The sequence below is a fragment of the Berghia stephanieae genome, chromosome 3 (genome assembly GCF_034508935.2).
Source record: "Berghia stephanieae isolate SIO BIC M18660-M18661 chromosome 3, UCSD_Bste_1.3, whole genome shotgun sequence".
Classification (NCBI taxonomy): domain Eukaryota; kingdom Metazoa; phylum Mollusca; class Gastropoda; order Nudibranchia; family Aeolidiidae; genus Berghia; species Berghia stephanieae.
In genome coordinates this window covers 95,905,233-95,928,750 of record NC_088362.1, presented here as the reverse complement: position 1 = coordinate 95,928,750, position 23,518 = coordinate 95,905,233, and the positions used below count along the sequence as shown (strand labels likewise).

Here is a 23,518-nt window from a genome sequence, read left to right as displayed (position 1 = left end):
ACAGCATTCTATCATAGAACCAACACAGGAATACTCATGCTAGCTATAGATCAAGAGCCCGTAGTATTATAAATCCTAAAAAGGCGGATGAAACATACAGTGCTAACACATCGAAACGTACCTGTAGAAATAATTGCTCCACAAGGTTGGCCGTTCGTGCTTGACAGACAACTGGTTGTACTCCTGAACCACTCTAAGGGTTCCGTGGTTCTCATTGCAAAGATGACATTGCGTGTTGGTGAAGGTCATTCCCATGGACTTTGACCTCACATTCTCGTCCTTGAGGCGACGAAGACCAAAATATCCGTTGTCAAATCCTGTGAACTTCTTAACCATTTCATCGAAATTGGTCAGTAAGGAGATAGGGGTGGGGTCCGATGGGGAAGGAGATGGAGGCGGCGGAGGACTGAAGGCAGGAGATGTTGGCAATGGAGTTGGGGATGTTGGCCTTGACCAAGCCGGTGAAGGTGGGTATAAGGATTGGGGGGTTGGAGGTGGGGACAGTGGGGAATTGACTGCCAGTCCCATAGCGTGTAAAGAAATGTCTTCATAGATTGGCGTGTGGCATACAGGGCAACAAGAATATCCGGACCTTTGACGCATACGCATAAACTTTCTAACACAATTGTGACACAGGACATGTCCGCAGGGAAACGTGTCCGGAGCGCGAGAGTATTCTACATCGTGTGTCGTTTCATGTTGTTCATGTCTGTCGTCAAGAGATTCGTGCACGATACTGTTGCTGCTTCCGTAACTTGCGTCATCAAACCCGCTGCTGTAGCCGCTAGTGTTGTGGGTGTTGTCGTGAACAGGGCTGTTGTAGTATCGGCTGTTGTTGCTGTCATCGTGGCCATCGTCGCTATAGGCATGGCTGTTGCTGTTGTGATCACTGTTGTTATAGTTATGGCCATTGTAGTAATGGTTATTATTGTTGGTTTTGCCGTTACTTGACGGTGTGTATGTATTTTCAAAATTGAAATAATTCTTGCTGTCATTGCGTTTATTAGCGTTGACATCGAAAATACGACTTGGTGAGGTGTAGTAGGACATGATTGGTTGTTGTAGATTTGTTGAAAATTTCCTTAAAGGTATGAATCAATGACCCAAAGATGAAATGAAAGTCAAAGATGTGCTGACAATTATCTGCTTTGACAATATTATGCTATATAAGCTACAACCTGTATTGCATAGAAATATGACGACCACACTCCAGAAATTCTTTACATCTTTTGTGATGCAAAGTCAAGATGAATATAGATTTATGCGTTTGTAATTCTAAGAACACATCTTTCTACTACAGCTTAGTAAGTGTAACTATGAATCCCTTTCCAGCACAACTATCACTTCGTCAGGCCATCAGGCATTGCTTCAGTGCTGATGTAGGTCAAAGAATTCAATAAAATATACAAGATTCTTTCATTATTTGAATAAGTCTTATCTCCCTCAACGTTTCACTCTTCAAATGAGGCGTGTCCTGTGGAATACAAAATGAAAATAATTATCGTCACGGGTATTAAATGTTAAAATGTTTAATTTATGGTAATCTAAAATGATAAATATGAAAGGTTGTCCATTTCCAAATACGTCATTATTTAACTCATAAAGGACTACCTACCCACAGACTACCGCTATGTACCTACCTGCCGCACACAACAATATGATTGTTTTCCGATTTGGATGGAAACTTTTAATCCGTATACGGGTAGATTAGAAAAAATGCTAAATTTCCAAATGTTTCCAATTTGGGGATTCTAAGATATTTTGGGTTTAAGACTTCGGAAGTCAATCTAATCTGTAGATTTGTGAATAAAACTTATTCTGGGCAAAGAGATAAAGGAATTTTGTCAGTTTACGGAAGTATAACTAGATATGAACTCAATTTGTCCATTATTTCATATCAACTGGACGCCCCAAGATATTTCGCGCCTTTGGTGTCGCCCAGTGGCTCTCGTTGAGGGAACGGTCCGGAAGACGCGGAGAATTTAGTTAAACATTGCTATTGCGTTGTGACCCAGCTGACCGGGCCGGAACTTGAATGACGGTTAATGCGCACTGGTTAGATCATCATAACAATTGTAATATACCAATCAGAAGGTACGTCTGCCTCCATTCCAATTTATTCTTCAGTCCTCTGAAGAAATACCATTTGTTCTTCTTTGGTGAGAATAGCAGTTACATTTAACCGTCTCAGATGTGACAAAAAATATGTATCCCATAATACATTCCCTTGTGTTGTCATTAAGATGACAGCCGTGTTGTCCACTGTACTTTTATAAGATGTTGCAACGTAAATCGCAGTAATCGTGATAGAATCCTGACATTTATTTATTCGATAATAAAAATCCTTAAATTTATTGGCGGGCATACCACACTTTAAAAACAATAAACTAGCACATACAACAGAGGAGCCTAACTATTCTCCTAAACGCTATTTAAATTATTCACAATGAAAGAAACGAAAGAATTCACAAAAGAGTCGAACATTAAAATGGATATAAATAAATGCGCTGAACCGAAACACGGCCACAAAAGAGAAGACTGGGGATGTAGATTTCCGCCGGGAAATATAAAATCATGGACCACGATCCCCGATAGCTCAATTGGTAGAGCGCAGGCTTCATAACCAATGGATTCACTAGTATTTGGATCGAAAGGCCTATTGATCTGTCTTAAAATACTTTTTAATAATTTGATTTAACCATCAAACAATTGTTATTGTCTGTTTAACCCTACAGAAACCGAGAACGACGAAGGGTTCATGAACCTTAAACCGGCTTGACTATTTTTTTAAAATATCACAACAGACAATATCTAAGAAAGACGCATCGGTATTTCAAATCCATAATAGATCATCTATAACGAACACAGAATGATCATCGGCTAATCTGGACCACACGTTAAAAACAAACGGGATGTCTTTGTAACCGACTCCAATACGTGATGGCGTGCCTCACAATATATGGCTGGACATGAAAGGTTGTGTCAATGGTATTCAACTTTAAATTAACATAATAAATACAGGAAAGAAAAAACATTCGGTTTTCGTGTTACATGCGAAATATATGACCAAAAAAAATGACAATTGGTATATATATATATATATATATATATATATATATATATATATATATATATATATATATATATATATATATATATATATATATATCGCTTATGAATGCAAATGACCCAACTCCTTAAATATGTATCTTGTCGGGGTGACCCGGATGTTGAACGTTGAACTCGTAGTAAAATGTATGAAACGTAGGTTAAATCGTTATTCTTTATTGGACAGGGAGAATGAAAATATTTTCCTGACCCCTATAAAACCATTTCATTTAAAAAAAAATGATTTTAACTTAAAAATCCATTTTCGGCATCAGCCTGATTCTAAATATAGAACCAGATAGAAGCGGAGGTTACAAATCATATATCTTTTGTAAATGATAAATTATTGTCCCAAGAAGAGTAAGTAGCACATCAAACCATATAAATAGATAATATTAGACCAGAAGTTGAAAATAAAATGCAACACCCAGTTTCCACTATCAGTTGCATCCGAAGCAATAACAATTTTTTCCTTTGTGGAAAAAAAATTATTATTGCTATTTGTACAGAACAACAACAAAAAAGCACTACAAGAAAGGAACGAGTCATTCCAAAAATCTATCACAATTCCATTTCCGGTCACAACAAACTACTAGGAAGTGTCTGAACTCTGGTCAATCTTTGACGATCGTTACAGAATTGGCAAATATTCTCAGTAGGGTAAATATTCTTTGCAGTCAATGGAGAAAACAAAGTGGAAAATGTCAGATTGGATTACAATCTACACACAAGATTAACGGCCAAGACAATGAATGCGTGTAAACATGCACAAACCATTCAACACAGGGACAAAACGGAACACTGAGTCTTTGATATTTCTGAGACTTAGCAGATGTTTTTTTATTAGGCCACCGAAGAATTCGTGGACAATCCTACGCCAAACTCACAAACCACTTTTTTCTACTTTGGCCGAATTCTTTTCATTTGATATATCGATGGATTGAGATTACCTACATGTCCAAAAATGGTTAAATCCGAGTAATCAGAGTGGTATCTCTGGTTTCAGACTTTCCATCAACTTGGATGGTCTCCTAATCTATACATAGATCAGGAAGTAAATTTTTCTGACCATATTGAAAAATGCGTTTTTTCAATTTACGACTGATAAGCCATATACGTACATAATATGCATCCAAAAGCACCTTTCTGACGTAGTCTGGAAAAACCCATATTAAAAAATTTGGCCAGAAAACTCGTCCTTCAAATATCGATCGATTTAAATGACTATCATCTTGGCAAAAACGGCTGGAAAAAGGCGAAGTCGTCAGATATAAAAAGGCTCGACCAGACTGGCCGAGTATCATAATCAGCTTGGCAAGAGAAAGTTTTTAGTCAGATAATCCGTGCCAAGCAATGCTTTAATATCCTAATGCGTGGGAGTCTGGGGTGCAAATGTTCGCACCTAACTTACTTACGCACCTAAACATAAACGTTTGGCGTCATTGCAACGCGGGACCCCGAGTTGTTTAACCCTCTCCTTACCACCCATAGGAAAATCGTCACATTCGTTACGATGCAGCCAGCATTTTTCTTATTCTGATTTCATTTTGTTATAGTTATAGCCATTTTAAAAAACTCAACACTGTGTTACAGAGCTCATTTTCCTGAACAAAATATAGAATATACTCGTTGCTAGTCTGTTTGAAAAATATATTTTTGTTTTGGGTGAGTATGAAGTTTGGGTAAAATTCTGGAAAATAGCTGGTAAGGAGAGAGTTCACGCAATAGAAACCGGGATAATCTCCGACTCCAACTCTCTATAATGTGAGATTGGGTTTGTGTTTATTTTAATTTGAAAAGGCGAACTCTCTCTCTTAAAAGCAGTCAAACCAAAATATCATTAATTCGTTGACAAAATTTTCAGCCAGAAACGGATCAATGGCATTATAACGGGTTGTGCAGGACGTGTAAATTCTATTATAATAGCATGAATGGCAGATTCGTTCTTGTGTAAGGTTTCTTTTCCCCTCTTATATTCTTTTCAGGATCACCATTTTGTCAAAAATGTCTTAAAATATTTTTTTTCTTTAAAAATTGAAAATGCATCGAATTTGGAAATAGTCTCAAAATTATATTTTGAAGAGCTATTTTCATGAAGTCAATTTTGCAACAAAAATATTTAAGAAAAATATAAGAAAAATGACAACGTTTTCTACATTTCTGAGTGGATCTGTTAAGGAAAAAAAGTCTTCTTTTAAACTATCATTGTAAATATAGTTTTACGCAAATATGAATTAAAATGAGAAAACTGGTTGGTCTACTGGTGACATTGTATCATCGGGTATATATTCATGGTAATATTTTTAATGATATTGAAAATAATTTCAAGGAAATTTCACATTCATGTAAATCGATATAAAGAATGATAGGCGTGTATCTTTTTTACATGTTATGTGTTCATGTGTGTGTGTGTGTGTGTGTGTAATACAAAAGTTTACCAGGGTGTTGCCAAAGACGTTACAAGGATATTAATCACCGAGTCAATAAAAATGCTTGGAACTTCTCTAGTTACCTGTCACGTTGTAATCGACGCCTTTGTGTTATTTATAATATCATGTATTTCATCCATTCATTTCAAGGCTGATGTCAAAGGCTACTATAGAAAAGACGCAATATATATTATTGTCATAGCATTACAATCATGATACAAACTAAATAGAGCGGGGGGCAACTGATAGAGCGTTAGACTAATGTGTAAAAGATTAACATTCGATTCCACGATTGGTCTGACGTTTGAAAACTCGCTTGTTCAGTCTTCATATTATTAGATATCATTAGTGTAAATGTTGTTGCTCGAAGCTCGTAGAAATAAATAATAACGTGAAGTTGAATGTAAGCTTCAATCTAATTACAAAAACAGATCAAATGAACGTTTCGGGTTTCCCCTTTATCAACAAAACAGGATGATTGAAACACCACAGATGAATGAGATGATGTGATAGTGGCGTAGTTAAGATGAATAAACAAAACATTGTTTTGTTTATTCATCTTAACTACGCCACTACCACATCATCTCATTCATCTGTGGTGTTTCAATCAAATGTTTTGTTTATTCATCTTAACTACGCCACTACCACATCATCTCATTCATCTGTGGTGTTTCAATCATCCTGTTTTGTTGATAAAGGGGAAACCCGAAACGTTCATTTGATCCGTTTTTGTAATTAAATTGAAGCTTACATTCAACTTCACGTTATTATTTATTTAGATATTATTATGTAGTTGGATGTAATTTAAGTCTCGCCGAAAATGCTCAGAGGGAGATTCGTGTCTTATCCCAAAGATATCGTATGCTGCTTGTCTCATGCCACAGAGGACATTTCCAAATTCCGATTCCAATCATTGACCAAATGGATTGCAAAGATTAAAATTGACAAGCCCTTTTCAACGCCCAACACAAATCATAAAAGATAAGATAAGATAAGATATTCTGGAAATTTATATTGGGTATTGCTGTAAACTAATGATTTTTTTAAAAGAATAATTAAGCGAATAATATATTTTTTTAAAGAAAAATATAACGACATAGGAAGTATCTCTGTGTGTATGTGTATGTGTGTGTGTGTGTGTGTGTTAGTGCGCGTGTGTGTTTCTCTTACTAACACAAACACCACTCATACAACAACAGCCCACACTGTCCTCGATCTCCATCTGAATGGCACATCGCGTAAGTCTCCTCGAGGTAGAGGCTACAAAAAAAAACTAGTTTGACTATCTTCGGCATCCATGACAACAACAAAAATATTTCCTTCCGGTCATTTCACTTGAGATTGTTGTTTCCAAAAGTTTACCCTCTCCTTACCACCTACAACAAAATCGTCACGTTTGTTATGAGACAATATACAATTTCTCTTATTCAGATTTATTTTGTACATCACAAACTTTGAAGAATGATCTTTGTTTAATTAATAAGAACATAAAGTTGCTTTGTAGAGAGATTGTTTGAGTTTAAAAAATCAATTTTTCTGTTGGGTAAGCCTGTCATTTTGGAAAAATACTGAAAAATGATCGGTAAGGAGAGAGTAAATGAAATTGACGAGACATGGAGATCTTTCAATCCATCAGGGTGCCGGACACTGATTGTTTTGACATCGATACAACGCCCTCTCTTTCCTCCAGTAAAATTGACCAAAAAAAATTACAGTCTGACTGGTAATCTAAAATGTTTGAAATATTCCCATTAAAAGAAATAATATGTTAAATGAACCACATTAGGCATGTCCATCCATGAAAACGAACTATTAAAAATAGTCATGTTATCTATAACTATTCACCATTCCTGCGAATCAATGAGGACACTTTGAATAAACATGGCCGTGATACCCCAACCACCAAGCATGGAAAAACAAATAAATAAAATACCAATGAATATAACCTTATTATCCACGAACAAATAAATCACACATTTGTATAATATTCGCTTGACTTGAGTTTGGCATGGTCAATAGATTTTTGCTGGAACACAGAGGGATTTTATAACGTTAACACATAAAAACAGAAGACTAAATTATATCCAAAGTACCGCACATTGGCAAAACATATTACTTCAAAAATAAAATTAGCCGAAAAAATGTGCTTCAATTATCGGTCTATTAAGATTACTCTCATTTTGTCAGAATTCTCAAATCTGAGATATCAAAGGAGTATCAGTTGACAAATCGATAGTTAATTTTAATCGATCGATATTTTAATTCAAAGAGTTCTAACCAAAAATAAAATGTTTTTTATCCTTAAACGACAGCAACGCGTTGTCGGTTCTTTTATTTTTTTCGATAGCTGGACAGGCGCCGACTGTTTGTCGGACAAGCACGCAGTATGTTTCGTCCTGTTTCTTCTTCTAGCTACTGCTTTCCTCATGCGATAGAAAGGCTGTTATTTATGTATTTATGAAATGTAAGATTTGGCAGGGGCACGATGACCTGGTATTTAGATCCAGTCAACTATCAACAAAATGACACCGCAGTACCGTCAGAAGTTGTCAAGTAACGGTGGTGAATCAGTGGCGTCGACAGCTATTATCTGTAGCCAGTGGCGGAAAAGGCGTGTTGTCACCCATGCCTTGACTCTACTCGCCCTCGTCTTGAAATAAAGGCTGTCCCTGAATTTAAAGACATATTATTCTAAAACCATTGTAGATATTTAGTATCTTGTTTCATCTTCTAAGAAAAGTCATACATTTATGCCCATTGGTCATCGACCTTCATCACATCACCAAATTTAGCAACATGAACATAAACTTTCAAGACCTCATTATTCTCTCCATCTATTCCAAAGACCTCATTCTCTCTCTCTCTCTCTCTCTCTCTCTCTCTCTCTCTCTCTCTCTCTCTCTCTCTCTCTCTCTCTCTCTCTTTCGAAATCACAACAGTGCGACAAAATTCTTTTTGTGTAATGTGATGGCATGACACAAGATCACAAAAGTAGCTCAACAACGTTTCATAGACCAATTTGGCAGACTATTACAGGACATGAAAACGATTTTTTTTCAAATGAGGTATTCTAATTTTGATGATACACAAAGTGAATGTATGCTATTGGCAGATGCTCAAAGGAGTTATAGGCCCATCTTTCTTTACTGTGAAAACGATTATTGTAAATATCTATTTAAATATCCTAGAATTTTATGCTGAATTCCACATTCATGACTATCGGCCATAGATAATTTTTCAGTAAGACGGGAGACAGGCCGTTCTCGAATCTCTAAAACAACAGGTTTTCAGGCAGATGGGTAGATGGACTCGATCGTGTCTCTATGACTGTTTCCTATGGGGCTACACCAAGACGTTCTTTATTGAGCTCCTACTCCAGATGTTGCACGCTTGCCATGAAAACAGACCTGTTCTTGAATCTATCACGCCACAAACGCTACAAAACACACGGAAAGAACTCAAAAATAGGTTGTATTTGCTTGTAGGTAACGCTAGCGGCGCAATTGAGTAAAAGATAATAGTAAACAGTATGTAAAGCATTTATATAGCATATGTCCTTGTTTAAAACCCATTGTTTTATTTTCTGTTAAAGATGTTATTAAACAGAGAAAGACTTTATGGACACCCTGTGTAACATTTTGGCTATTCTGGATACGCGTAAAAAACCCCACCTTTTTCTGCTTGATTAAAAAGCGTTCTACTTCATAATAAATACATCGATAAATTAAGATAACCCTACTTTGACTAAATATCTTAAACATGAGAGTTCAAACAAGTATAAAAAGGCGACATGTTCAAGACATTTTGATACGTTGAGGGTTTTCGCAATCTATCAATTAATAAAGGAGGATCTTTCTGGTCGAGAGGCGAAAAGTGATTCCAACTTCCAACTTCTAAGACCACTAATTGAAATGGGCTTTTAATAGAACAAACGTAGATTCATAAACTGGAGAGAAAAAACAGATTGTTGTCATTCTAATTTGTTTCCAAATCTGAAAGATATATTAAATATTCCAGTTGCGGTGGCACGTTGCACATATACGATGAAAACAATAACATAGCTCTTTGAGCTCCTTCTATTGAAAACATCCTCTGACCCTCTTCGTCACTGAACGCTATCCGCTTAAGCAACAACGATAATATCCTGGTTAAAATATAGAAAAGAACAAAAAGAGCACGTTTTACGTCTCACAACATAAAGATAGTTCGAAGTTGACGTCACTCAGGTCTTTGTTATTGATTTTTGCCATCCGCGTTTATGAGTAATTCTCACTAAACTGTATTTATCTATAAACGTTCATGGTTGCACACAGTTTTGTCTGTTGGTCCGTTATACTTCCGGATGGCAATGTTGTGAACTTCTCAGCCAAGCGCATGCTATCTATACACCGAAATGACAACGCCTCTGCCTTTCATACACAACAAATGACACAGAACGTTCCAATGTCGACGCGAAACACGACACGTAAATACCAACGATAAGAATTAAATGAGCGGCTTGTCAATATTATTTTATTTTTAAATAAAGGAGATAGAGCTCAAACGAGAACACCTACAACGGCATCTGTTTCATGTGCCAACATTGTCCCCATGTTAGCAGCATAAACCTGACTGAAATTCGTTATTATGAACCTTTCATGCTGATGATAACAATAATATTCATTTTATTAGCTAGGACTGGGGAAAAAAGCCTAAGAGTTGACATTTATAAATGTCCGACAAAAAGACATAGTACATGGAAAAGGTCGGAGATTTCTGTCATAAACAATGATAATGGCGGAGAGTAGACACATGTTGCTAAGAGATATCTATCTGCTCATGTAATATATATATATATATATATATATATATATATATATATATATATATATATATATATATATAGCAGAGAAGCAAACAAAAGGCATAAACACCGCTCACACACCCATATCTATATATATATATATATATATATATATATATATATATATATATATATGTGTGTGTGTGTGTGTGTGTATGTGTGTGTGTTTGTGTGTGTGTGTGTGTGTCCTATTCTTTTTTTTTTAAATACTGCATTTGTGCAAACATATCCCAGGTAAACACTATGCTCGTCATGTCACTTTACAATTAAAAAAGAAAATCCGATGCTGAACCATAGAAGTGTCATCCAGCTTATACAAACGCTAACATTTCCCAACAGAGGTTTTCTGAAATTAATGTCTGTATTTATTGATATGACGAGGTCAATAATAATAATAATAATAATAATAATAATAATAATATAATAATAATAATAATAATAATAATAATAATAATAATAATAACGATAATAATAACAATAACAATAATAATAATAATAATAATAATAATAATAATAATAATAATAATAATAATAATAATAACAATAATAATAATAACAATAATAATAATAATAATAATAAATAATAATAATAATAATAATAATAATAAATAATAATAATAATAATAATAATAATAAATAATAATAATAATAATAATAATAATAATAATAATAATAATAATAATAATAATAATAATAATAATAATAATAATAATAATAATAATAATAAATAACAATAACAATAATAATAATCATAATAATAATAATAACAATAACAATAATAATAATCATAATAATAATAAAATGTCTCTAATCACTACGTGCCTTATCGCCGGCTGAAAACTAAGGAAATAATTTAGGTTACATTGCAATTCAAAGATTTATCTCTACATCAAATTTGATTTAATTTATCTGTGGAAAGCCGATAGAGTGAGGACTGGAGGTGTAAAATGACATTTAGAGGCAGGGTGTCTTTCTGTTTGAAAACTATTTCATTGCTAGTTCCATTTTTGTTTTTAAATGAATCACATACATATTATATGAAAGAAGACAGAAACAGCCTTTATTTTAAACATAAGATCATTGGGACACAATACACGTCACCCATGACTAACGATATCGATTATTGAAATCAATCACTCGAGTCGTGTGGGATAGAAGATTTGATACTTGACATGTCAGGGCAGTTTGGAGTTAATGATAACAATAAGTTATTTATTGAACAGATAGAGACTCCTCTTTTCATATTAAAATCAAATAACCCACCGCAAAGTTTTGATCGATTACCGTTGTCTGAGTCATTGTTATCGTATTGTTAAAAACTTGAATATGACACTTATTTGTGTATTAGATAATTAATTCTGAATATTATCAATTAATTTACTTAGAATACTATTTATATTTTTGATAAATTGTATCAATGCATAATAGTTACACAGAACATTTAAATGTTTTTAGAACCTATTAGCTCTTAAACGATACGATACGATATAAGATTCGTGAAGGTTCGATTATTTTTTAATAATGATTATAGTCAATTTGATATCATGAGAAATGACATCGAAATGACATAATCCCAGTCAGTCAAACCGATACATGTTTGGGTTCCGTGACGGTAGAAACGTTGGGATAGAATAAACATTTTAAAGTCAATTTTCACAAACTAAGTCCACAGTATAGGCGTTGTCATTATTGATGGTATGCAAGTAAAATGCTTTCCATATATGCTCGCCAATACAAATTGTATCCAACGCAGAAATCTATCTGTGAGTTTTAACGTTTACAGTCTATTAGAGATAAGTAAGTGAGAACGATCTCCTCCCTGGCAGTCTTAAGACAACAATAAAGAGCAGAGTGATGTCGATTTCATGTCTTTGTCATCACAATAATTCAATTTATATAAAAGTAACGTTTGGAAAACCCACACAATTGTGCCCATCCGTGTGATGAATGACATAAAAGTAAGTGATTTTTTAAAAAATTTGATCGTCATAAAATTGTACTTGGCTTCCAATGTTTTTTTTTTTTTTTTTTTTTTTTTTTTTTTTTTTTTTTTTTTAATTTGGGGGGGGGGGGGTATAATACTGATCTTTAGAAAGCTACAGATACCACGAAGTAAAAAAAAAATAAACCAGTAAGGAATCGCAGAATGTTACATCAGCATTCTGACTGATGAACACGAGTGTCTGTATTAACAGAACGTTCCTTTCACTTTCCTTATATTCCATTCTTTTACCAGTCGTCCAGTGCTAACCATGCATCGTCTTTGACGTCTTGGACAGTCTCCACGCCTGCTACACGCTGACAATTTTTTATCAATTGATTAAGCAAACTTTCACAACTTACACCGATAGATCTCAAATCTCATTGTGGTATGGAAGATGCCATTCTGTTCAAAAGATCTAATGTTGATCTTTCTATTCAATAATTGAATAGGAAAGACGACTTCGTTAACATTGTACATACCAACACTCACATACCGTCGCCCCCATTAAAAACATATATTATATACGTATGCACACACACACACACACACACACATAAACACACACACCAGCTGTCTGGACATAACAATACACAATGTAACCAATAACAAGATGCTAAACATTTGACGTCCAACTGGCATTTAATATCAGGTAAATCATGAAATATTGTCAACAAATCTACAAGATTCAAACTGGCATCATCATATCCCCTCCTTCCCACCTACACGTTTTGACACAACAGACGAGAGGTACATCTTGACCCGGATATAAACTCAATGGAAACCTAATGTCAACCATTCAAAATACACACGTTGTATCAGGTCAAAAGATAGCATATTATTATCTAGATCGCAGACACAATCACAGATCATTAGTAAAGTTACCAAGATCATAGAGACCAGAATATATTACAGTGCGGGATTTTTATAGTATTATACTGTAACTAATTCTTAGCTTTTTACTAATCTTTTTTTTATATGTTGGCATCATTATACCTTGTCTAGATATTTATATCTTTACACTTTTATAATCTGTGTGTCCCTTAATTTATACTAGTTCTATGTTATTATTCTTACAGCCTACAATATTATTACATGACACTATATATACCTATTACCAAATTTTACTTTACCACATTATATTTACGTATATTATGTTTATGTTTGTATTATCGTCGGCATTTTATACGTCTGTCAAAAATTTCCTTTTGGATGAATAAAGTACATTATTATTATAAAGCAATATCCACTAAACGTGTTTTACGCGTTTTGACAAAATTCGGAGCAGGCTCTGGTGTAAGATATAGATCTGAAAAAGTGCGTATAAAACACCGCCAAACATTGCCAGACACGGCCAGACAAATCTAGAAAGAAAAGTATAAGGGAAAAAACCATCCCAAAAATTTCGAGGCCGGATGATATTATGGGATGGTCAAAATCGGTCAAAATGATGATACCATTATCTCCCTATCTATTGATGACGTAACAGTTGACTGGGGATTCCTAGGCAAATCCTATCTAGAGGGAATCCTTAAGAAAACAATGACAGATAATCCCAAATCGGTCACTGACCCTGGCGCCTGGTACTGACCACACAGACTGTGGTACTGACCACCCGGGCTGATTCTCATCCATGCGTGGACAGGCTGGATTTTTGGACAAACGTTTTGTAAAAGATTCTCAAGTAAAAAGAGTTTTTTCCCCCATTTCTTGGGGTGTGTCCTGATAGCATGACTAAATAACCCATAATATCTCTAAATGCATAAATAAAGAAACAAACAAACAAAAAAAACACTAACAAACATTAAATGGACGGGAGCAAAAATCCGTCTATACGTGCAACAAAATCGCAAATTCAGTATTTTCATCAAAAACAATCCCTTTGTTAAGAAAACTATTTGTCTCTTTAGTCTTTATTCTATCTAGCACTCGAAAAAAGACAACGAAACCCCGAGCGTCAGCCTACGACGAAGTGTCAATTATAACGACCCGCCCAGCAGAGTAGAAGTTCTCTCCATTCATTTGTAACTTTTGGCCAGTAAAATCGATCTTGAATTAACGATCAATTAAAGTGACTCAAATCTTATCAAAAAAATCTCAAACCTGGGATTTCACTGAGGTCCTAGGTTTGAGAATTTTTGACAAGATTAGGGTACTTTCAATCGATCCATATCGAGGTCAAAACGAGTTGGGTTTTTTCAGATGTAAACGTCTTTCATCTTCCATCTCAGCCATCCGCACTTTACGATTCAGAAGAAAATAACTATTTAATTTATTCTACCCTTTAATCTAAAACTACTGGCTTTCCGAGTTCCAATGGTCGGTGACGTAAGGCATTTCTTGGGAGCTCGCCTTGTTGATGGGATTAAGTCAACACGATTGAGAGCAACTGACAGGCTTCTCTGTTGTCCTTAACAAGCCAGTTCATGGACATTCAATAACGCTGTCGGACACTGCCAAAGTACTATTTTTATTTTGAACCAGAAAAAAAACGAAATATCATATTATTATATCTATAGATTAAGATTACTCCTAACTTATCTAAAAGTCTGAAATCTCAGCCGCCAAATACGCCTTTAAACATGTCCTAGGTTTAAGTATTTTAGACAAGCGTTGTGTTGTGTAGATAGATGTTTGCGGTAAAAGTTTTCTGGCCAAAGTTTAAAATGTGTTTTGTCAGAGTTTGGCATGATTCTAGACTGGGACGGTGACGATGACTGAGTCAAAACAATTTAGGGCCAATCATGTCATGATAGAATCAGAAAAAGGCCATTACAGTGAAGTAGGTAGAGATGGCTCAAGTGTTTATCACAACGATAAGAAATTAACGACGTTGTGGAATTTGAACTTCGGCAAGGTCAGCACTGGTTGCTGTACACTAGAAAAAGAATACATTTTAAAAACGAAGTGGCAATTCCGACTTGAGTCTGAATTGTCTCCCGTGGCTATTCGGACTCCAATGTGCGTGTGCATACAAAGGGGAGAACGACACAATGTGGACAACAGAAGGCAGAGGGTGGAACTGATAAAGATATAGAAAAAGAGTTCAGAAGAAATTCTGTTTTGCCCATATCACAATGATTCAGCTCATACCCCTACTTTGGACTGTACAAGGATTGTTGCCTGTCCCACATTATCACAATGCTTTTTTCTAGATATGTCCTGATTTTATTTGGACATCGTGTTATGTTGTTGGAAAAGCTTTTCATTTATACCACAGTTAATTTGACTGACTTTTGTTACTTTTGAAGAGTTCTAATTCTTTTCTTTTTAACTTTTATCTGGACCCAATTAATCTATGATTGTGTCTTTCTCGTCAAATATAGCGGATTAGACTACATGTTGATAGTTACTAAAATCGTTATTTTGATTTGCATTAATTTTATGTAATCATCAATAATCACAATATTTTTTTAAAAAAAACAACTCCAAAAAAAACTATACTGCTACGGGAAACTATTCAGACTGAGTCTGAATAATCGTTTGATTGCGCATTGGAATTTGAGTCCGAATAGCCATGGGAGACTATTCAGACTCGAGTCCGAATAGCCGCATTTGAAAAACTTGAGCTTTCAAATAGCTCAATATCCACCTAATGTACTCAAAGCGCTTTATAAGTGCTCCCAAGGCGCAAGCGACACTTAACATGTAAGACGAAACATAACGCTTGAAAAACGCAATAATTTTATTTCGACAGAGACAAAACTGTCACTGATTAGGTATTCATTAACACCCCGAGTACGGTAGAAAAACTCTAACCATTCAGACATTTTTTGCCACTCCCGTAAATTTCAAATGTAGCATCCAATGCAAGTGTCAATGATAGACTTGCGATTAGAAAAATCAAACTAACATTCCCACCCAGAAAATTGCCTAGCTCTATGCAGTGACGAACTCTGTGAGATTGCTACTGCACAAAGGGAATACAACAGGCGACTTGTACTGTATGAAATGGAAGCATGATCTAAGGTAGCCTTCTACGACATTAAATAAGTCAATATAAGGCGCAATAAACAAAAACATAAACATGCCCTATACAAATGTGCATATTTACGAGGTTGAATAAAATTGCCCTGAATGTAACGGGACTGTTAGATGACAATTATAATAAACCGCCGCTGAGAACTTATGTGGAAGTAGAGCTTTATATAAGTTTATTATTATTATTATTATTATTATTATTATTATTATTATTATTATTATTATTATTATTATTATTATTATTATTATTATTATTATTAAACATTTTAGAAAGAGGCTGTGTATACATTGTAAAAATTATAGGCCCGAGGACATATCCCTGGGGTACCCCGTGCATCAAAAAAATTCATCTGAAAATTTGCAGTTTTCTAAATCTAAGGTACTATTGAAACCATTCCAGTGCAGTGCCTCTGATTCCATAAAGTGATGTTTAAACGATGAAGTAAAATGTTTATGTTTATGGTGTCGAAAGCAGAGGAGAGATCTAAAAGAGTTAAAATAATAATAATAGTAATTATAGTAATTAACATTGAAATATATGCAGAGCATCGTCTATACAGCTAAAAGTTTCCAGGAGCTTTATCGTTTAGAAATGAATGACTAACGACAAGAACACGTATTTAGAAAATAATTTTTTTTAAAACAAGAAAAACATTCATATCAAGTGACAACTGAAATGTAATATATAGATATCAAAGCATTATCATACATCCATATGACAAGCACAACTATTTTCAACAATATAACATGACGACATAATATAACAACATACAAAGACAACAAATTATTAACACGTCACTTACCAAATATAATATTGGTCATATTATCCAAATAAAAATGTTCCAGTGTAATTCAGATGTCTTCAGAGGAATATTTCATCTATAACAATTCAATTCTCAGCTTAACTAAAATCCTCAATAGTAACAAAAACAGGCTCAAGAATATCGTTTAAAAAATATCTTGTTATTTCAATCGGATGTCCAAACGCAAACATTTACTTCAAACCACAAGTAAATAAATAACAGGTTAAATTCAGCCGAGAACAACGCTGATTGAAACCAAAGTAAAAACACTGGCAAATGGAATGGTTTTGAAACTGATCTGAAATATTAATCTCATCATAAAACAGGAATCTTTCGTTGACGGATCATACAAATTTGTAACATAAATCGTCTATGGACACAAAACAAACACAACACTTGTGGATTAACTTTAAAGTTTTTAAAATGTCATAAAACATGTTTAGTGTTGAAATCCGATATAGGCACCAACTGATACGAACTCTAGCAACAAATTTGAAATAATATTATAAGATTATACGTTAAGCTGTAGAGGCATTGGAAATAGTCACCACAAACACAGACACTAAAGGTAGAAGTGAAAAAGCAACCGACCAGAACTAATACATGGTCATATTATGATATTATTACTTCTATCTCGGAGCAACCGGTAGCCGGTCGCAGGTAGCAGTCGTTGAAATAGGGAGGTGTACACTGTTCACTTCTCTACAAATAATAATATCTATCGAAATATTTCAGTCATGGTTGAGTGGAGCACATTTTAATGCCAGGCACAGTGGTGGTTAAAGCCAGTTGGGTTTGAATCGAATGGCGGGTTTGACCATTCACTCTGGTTTGGGTTGGTGGGTTGGTGGGTTGGTGGGTTGGTGCGTGTTCTATAAAAGGGCCATGATGAAATTATTTGGACCAAGATGGTACGACGTTTTGTAAAATTCTCACAGTACCGTCCGCCGAAGCAATCGTAATTAACACACATATATAAGTGTTAACTTTAAAGTTCACTGTTTTTGTTTTTTTTTTTTGGCGGGGGGGGGGGGGGGGGGATGCGTTTGTCACCGATTATATCCCTTCGTAATGCCCAACACAGTGAACATATAAGAATGAGGGCAACTTCCATGGAAACAGTATTCCATAGGGCATTGATAAATTTCTATTAGCGGAGAAAACGCACAAATCACACAACTGAGAGAAAACAACCAGCTACACTGGGATGCCAGTCCCCTAGGAGTGGGCCTTGTAATTATTACTAAGTCGTTGATCAAGGGACTGAAACAGGTATAAAGGCATTCACTCAATACACCTTTTTTGGACAAGCTACTTTTAGTTGAACCCAAGCCTGCCGTGGTTTGTTCCCTTTTGTACAAGCGACGAGAGAAGGGATGGTTCTCGTCTTGTTGCTATCTATTCCTGGCAAGTTTTTACGATGGATATATTTATTTCTACTCTTATCTTATAGTACGAGACTCGGGCTATTCAATCAACATACAATGCTTACACCTTTGAAAATAACGTCAGTTTGAATAAATAAATAAATAAATAAATAAAATTCCCTTTATTCATCCCCAAGAGGAAATTTGTCTTTAGGATCTATCCCAAGGGAAGACTGGAATAACCCAGGCGTCAGCCGCAGTGCAGCCCCGCAAAGTGAGTTAGGACGAGGTAACTTGCTCAAGGTCACACAAAGAGGCGGGTAGTCAAACTCGGTACCTTTTGGGTACCAAGCAAAGACCGTACCGCTGAGCCACGCTGTCCCTTTGCCGCTGTTATCGTATATCTTATTAAAATTAGTCTTATAAACGTTTCAAATGCTCCTAATTTTACACAATTATTAAGAAAATAAGTTGTTTTTTTTAATGTACCCATGATATCGACTGACAACCGTGAACCGAAGATCCATAGCCAAATTTAGCACTGTAAAAGGATGCCTTCCATTTGAGCTGTATAGTGGGGATTTAATGCAGAGACAGAGAGAGAGAGAGAGAGAGAGAGAGAGAGAGAGAGAGAGAGAGAGAGAGAGAGAGAGAGTAGGGCCTTACACTCGTTTAAAATGTAAAAATCCTAAATGAATAACGTTTAACTTATTCTAGAATTTAACAACTTCTAATCAACGCCCTCTGAAAATCGCCACCTTCTGAACGAGAGTTTTCAGTCAGTATCAACCGTCTGAACAAAACATACATGCCTATCGTTGCGTTGGGTATTTGGTTAAAAATATCTGTGACAAGGTGACCCTGCTTAGCAATCCTGTCCCAGCCAAACACCAACTGCTTTTTACACCCGTGTATAAATTGATATCTGACATAATATCAAACATTAGACATTGACGGATATTACGTAAACGCAGCCCACTATTGTCTCTTTGATCAGATAACTCTTAGCTCTTAGGCGCGGGCTAGAGGGGAGGGGGGGGGGGAATGGGGGGGGGGGATGTGCTCCACAAACTGCAGTCATGGATCGTTAGTCCGAACAATTTAATGGTCTAAATGTGATCAGAAACATCAAAAGGGTAATATGACGGGGTTTTTTAGGTAGTAAAATTTGAATTTATTGTCAAAGATACTTGGGTTAATTTATTATGTTTGAATGTGGACAATTTAATGAGTAAGTTTTTTTTAAAGTGACAAAAAGTGACAAGAACTAGAATTTCATAAACCGTCTCAAAACAGTTAACTTGGGAATCAATCGGATTCCGATAAATGAATTTAGAATTGAAATGATAAGATTTACAAACGCCGAGGGTTTTATTTGTTTGTTTTGTTTTATTTTGTGTGTGTGTGTGTGTGTGTGTGTTTGTGTGTGTGTGCGTGCGTATGTTTGTTTGTTTGGAAATATAATATCTTGTAATTGTTCTCCATCATTGGAGGTTGGAATCAACCCCAAGAGAGTAGAAATTCAATTCCACTACCCTTTTTCATCCCGCTTTTAGACGTTGGCTTACATAGACGGTAGTATGAAATTTTATACAGATATACCTGTTTTTTTTTTTTTCTTCATTAAATCAGATTTTTATCAATTGGTTCATCCCGCCTTAATACTTATTTGAGAAGACTGGACACAACTGTGTATTGTGACATAAATGGTTCAAGCATAGAGTAAGCGTTTTATTGTTATTCAAAGCAGAATCACCAAAAATAAACAGAAAGCTGGAGAGTTTGTCCACAGAACTCTGAAAAAAAAAACTCAAATCAAAGTGATACTTGGCTGCTTGAAGCTGTGGACTGGAAAAAAAGTAATAAACAATAATCGATATAACGGCTTTAAAAAAACAGAACAAAATACCAAATACAAAACATTCGGGGTCAAAACCCTTCGTCAGCAACAACAAGAAACAATGAAAACACAAATACGTTAAATTGAAGCTTCCATTCCATTCCACATCGTTATTTTTTACATTACTAAAAATAAAACAGATCAACAGCCGATATATTCTGCACGTCCTTTCTGTATTAAAATCTAGGAATGTTAACATCGCGAAGTCCCAGGTTAGAGAGTTTTTAGCAAGATGAGGGTAATTGTAATCGATCGATATTTGAAGGACGAGTTTTCTGGCCAAATGTTAAATACATTGTGTCGGGGTTTTGTTGTTTTTTTTTTTTCAAAGAAGAGCAACATTTTTGACAAAATTACGATCATCTTGATCGACCGTTGTGATGTTTGAAGTACTAAACGATTTCTCGCCAAGGGAATGGATGTGTTTTGAGTGAATGATAGGCCAGCTGTTGTAACTTGGGAATAACAAGCTATCCACACAACAATAGACTCGTGGAGTAAATAGATCGGAGATCACAAGTGACAATTCTAGATAGGTATCTTGTTTATTCGAGTTGCATCACGGTACGATGGAGCTTACCATCAGCATTATGTTTTGGTTTGTTTTTTGTTTTTTTTTTGTTTTTGTTTTTTTTTTGGGGGGGGGGGTGATTCATCATAAAAGACGGTTGGGGGTCACGGGTGCGTATGTGTGTATTTGTTTGTTTTTTTTTTTGTGTGTGTGTGTGTGCGTGCGTGTGTGTGTGTGTGTGTAGAGGGGGGGGGGGAGATGTGGAAGATGATTTTGAGGCCACACTGCAGTCCTGTTAGTACAATATCAAAGAGTGCGTAAAACAAAGTAAACTTAGTTACCTAAACACTCTTAAACGATTGCACTACCCGATAACGAAAGGTTTTAACCTGGATTTCACGAAAAGACTCGAGGAAACACATGGGAGAATTTTGAATAAGAAAAATGTTGGTTGTATCGTAACGAATGTGACTATTTTCCTATAGTTGGAAAGGAGAGGGGTGAGAATTTTAGTCGGGATGAGGGTCAGTTTAATCGATTGATGATTCATGTAAAAGTTCATGTGCCTTTGTGTGCAAGGAAGTTTGGTCTTTGTTGGGGTTTTGGGGTTTTTTTGTTTGTTTTGTTTTGTTTTTTTTTTTTTGTTTGTTTTTTTTTTTTTTTTTGTTTTTTTTTTGGGGGGGGGGGGGGTTGTGGGGGCTGGGTTTGTTGTTTTTTTTTTGTTTGTTTTTTGGTTGTTTTTTTTTTTGGGGGGGGGGGGGGTGTCTGGTCTTTCTGCGTTTGGCTTGTTGGGCATGTTTGGTTCCTCTTTGGATATTTTCTCCACTGCAATAGTTCTCACTATCAACACGATACAAAAAGAACGACAACTCAATCATCCATTTTAGCCCCAAGCGTTGAAAGTAAAAAAGCCTAGATGACGCAAAATGACAAATATTCATTTGAATGAGGACTCGTGCATATAGACACAAGACACAAGACACAAGATACAAATCACAAGATACAAGACACAAGACACTAGATACAAGACAAAAGACACAAGACACAAGACACAAGAACAAGACACAAGACACAAAACACAAAACACAAACACACAAGACACAAGACACAAAACACAAGACACAAGACACAAGACACAAGACACGAGATACAAGACACAAGACACAAGACACAGGACACAAGACACAAGACTCAAGACACAAGACACAAGACACAAGACACGAGATACAAGACACAAGACATTAGACACAAGACACACGGCACAAGACACGAAACACAAGACACAAAACACAAGACACAAGACACAAAACACAAGACACAAGACACAAGACACGAGATACAAGACATAAGACACAAGACGCAAGACACAAGACACAAGGCACAAGACATAAGACACAAGACACAAGACACGAGATACAAGACACAAGACACAAGATTCAAGACACAAGACACAAGACACAAGACACACGACACAAAACACAAAACACAAAACACAAGACACAAGACACAAGACACACAACACAAAACACAAAACACAAGACACAAGATACAAGACACAAGACACACAAGACACAAGACACAAGATACAAGACACAAAATGACGTTTCAACATTTGACCCTCGTCAGGGAATGACAGATACGAGTAGTTGCGAAAATGACCAGAGGTCAGAAGGTTAATCGTTTTGCCCCAATTTAATAATTTGTATTAGACATTTCACTCAGTTACTTATTCCCTTATCCCAACATACGATCTAAACTCATGGCAAAACACGGTCAGCATGAGACGTATTCATTTATAAACTTGACATGAATTAACACAGGTTTAACCCTTTGACCTTACATAAATTAAGTTATCGAACTTTCAATACGCAGAACAGAAAATACCAGAATGTTACTGGCCTTTAACGTTAAAAGAACCTACGTAGATTCTAGCTTGGAATTGGTTCGAATTTGATATACATATTTTTTCTGCGTGGGTGCAAATTCCTGTCGTGTCCTTAAAAAAACATTTTATATGATTTTAGCCAAAACTTTTAAATCATATAATCGACTGATTTAGATGAACCCCGACTTGTCAAAAAGTTTTTAAACCTGGGAGTTCAAAGCATGTTCAGGGTACGACGTTTCGGCAAGTTGGGGTTGATTTTAATCTGTCAATAAAACATGAATTAATATCGTTTTCTGGCTTTAAAAAATAGAATTGGCACTTTGTCAGTGCACAGCTGATTTGACCATCTGGCGCCACTGGACAGCACTTTGTTTTTCAAACGCTTTTATTGCATGACCTATGGATGGCGGACAGCATTGACTTCTAATGTAGGAGACTTGCTGACAGTAATGTGTTATAAGGCCAGTGACGAATCAGATGGATTATCATTGAATCAATTATACAGTCAATTTATACAAGAGATACCAGTCACTGATATTCACATTCATAATGATTAATTGTAGACTATATTATAGGCTAGTAACAGAAAAGAAAGAAAGAAAAACAATTAAGATGAAGGGAATCAATCCTGCTACAATGCGAGGCGACTACATTTGTCTGGAGAAAAAAACTGAACAGCATAGGCAAGGTGGTATTGTGCTTTAAAC

General features: G+C 35.5%; 1 protein-coding gene across 3 annotated transcripts in view; it reads right to left on the bottom strand.

Annotated features, from left to right (window-relative positions):
- Window positions 1–23,518, bottom strand: part of LOC144968916 (uncharacterized) — a 64,054-nt gene that overhangs the window by 22,324 nt on the left and 18,212 nt on the right. Inside the window, exons 2-3 of one of the 3 annotated variants that reach the window (XM_078907762.1) lie at window positions 17,146–17,625; window positions 122–1,474 (exon numbers count right to left, since the gene is read on the bottom strand). In XM_078907762.1, coding sequence (XP_078763888.1) covers window positions 122–1,050 — 929 coding nt within the window. In that variant the 5' untranslated portion in view covers window positions 1,051–1,474; window positions 17,146–17,625. Of the gene's footprint in view, window positions 1–121; window positions 1,475–17,145; window positions 18,522–23,518 lie in introns of those variants that run through there. The other 2 variants (XM_078907761.1, XM_078907763.1) reach the window with 2 other exon arrangements.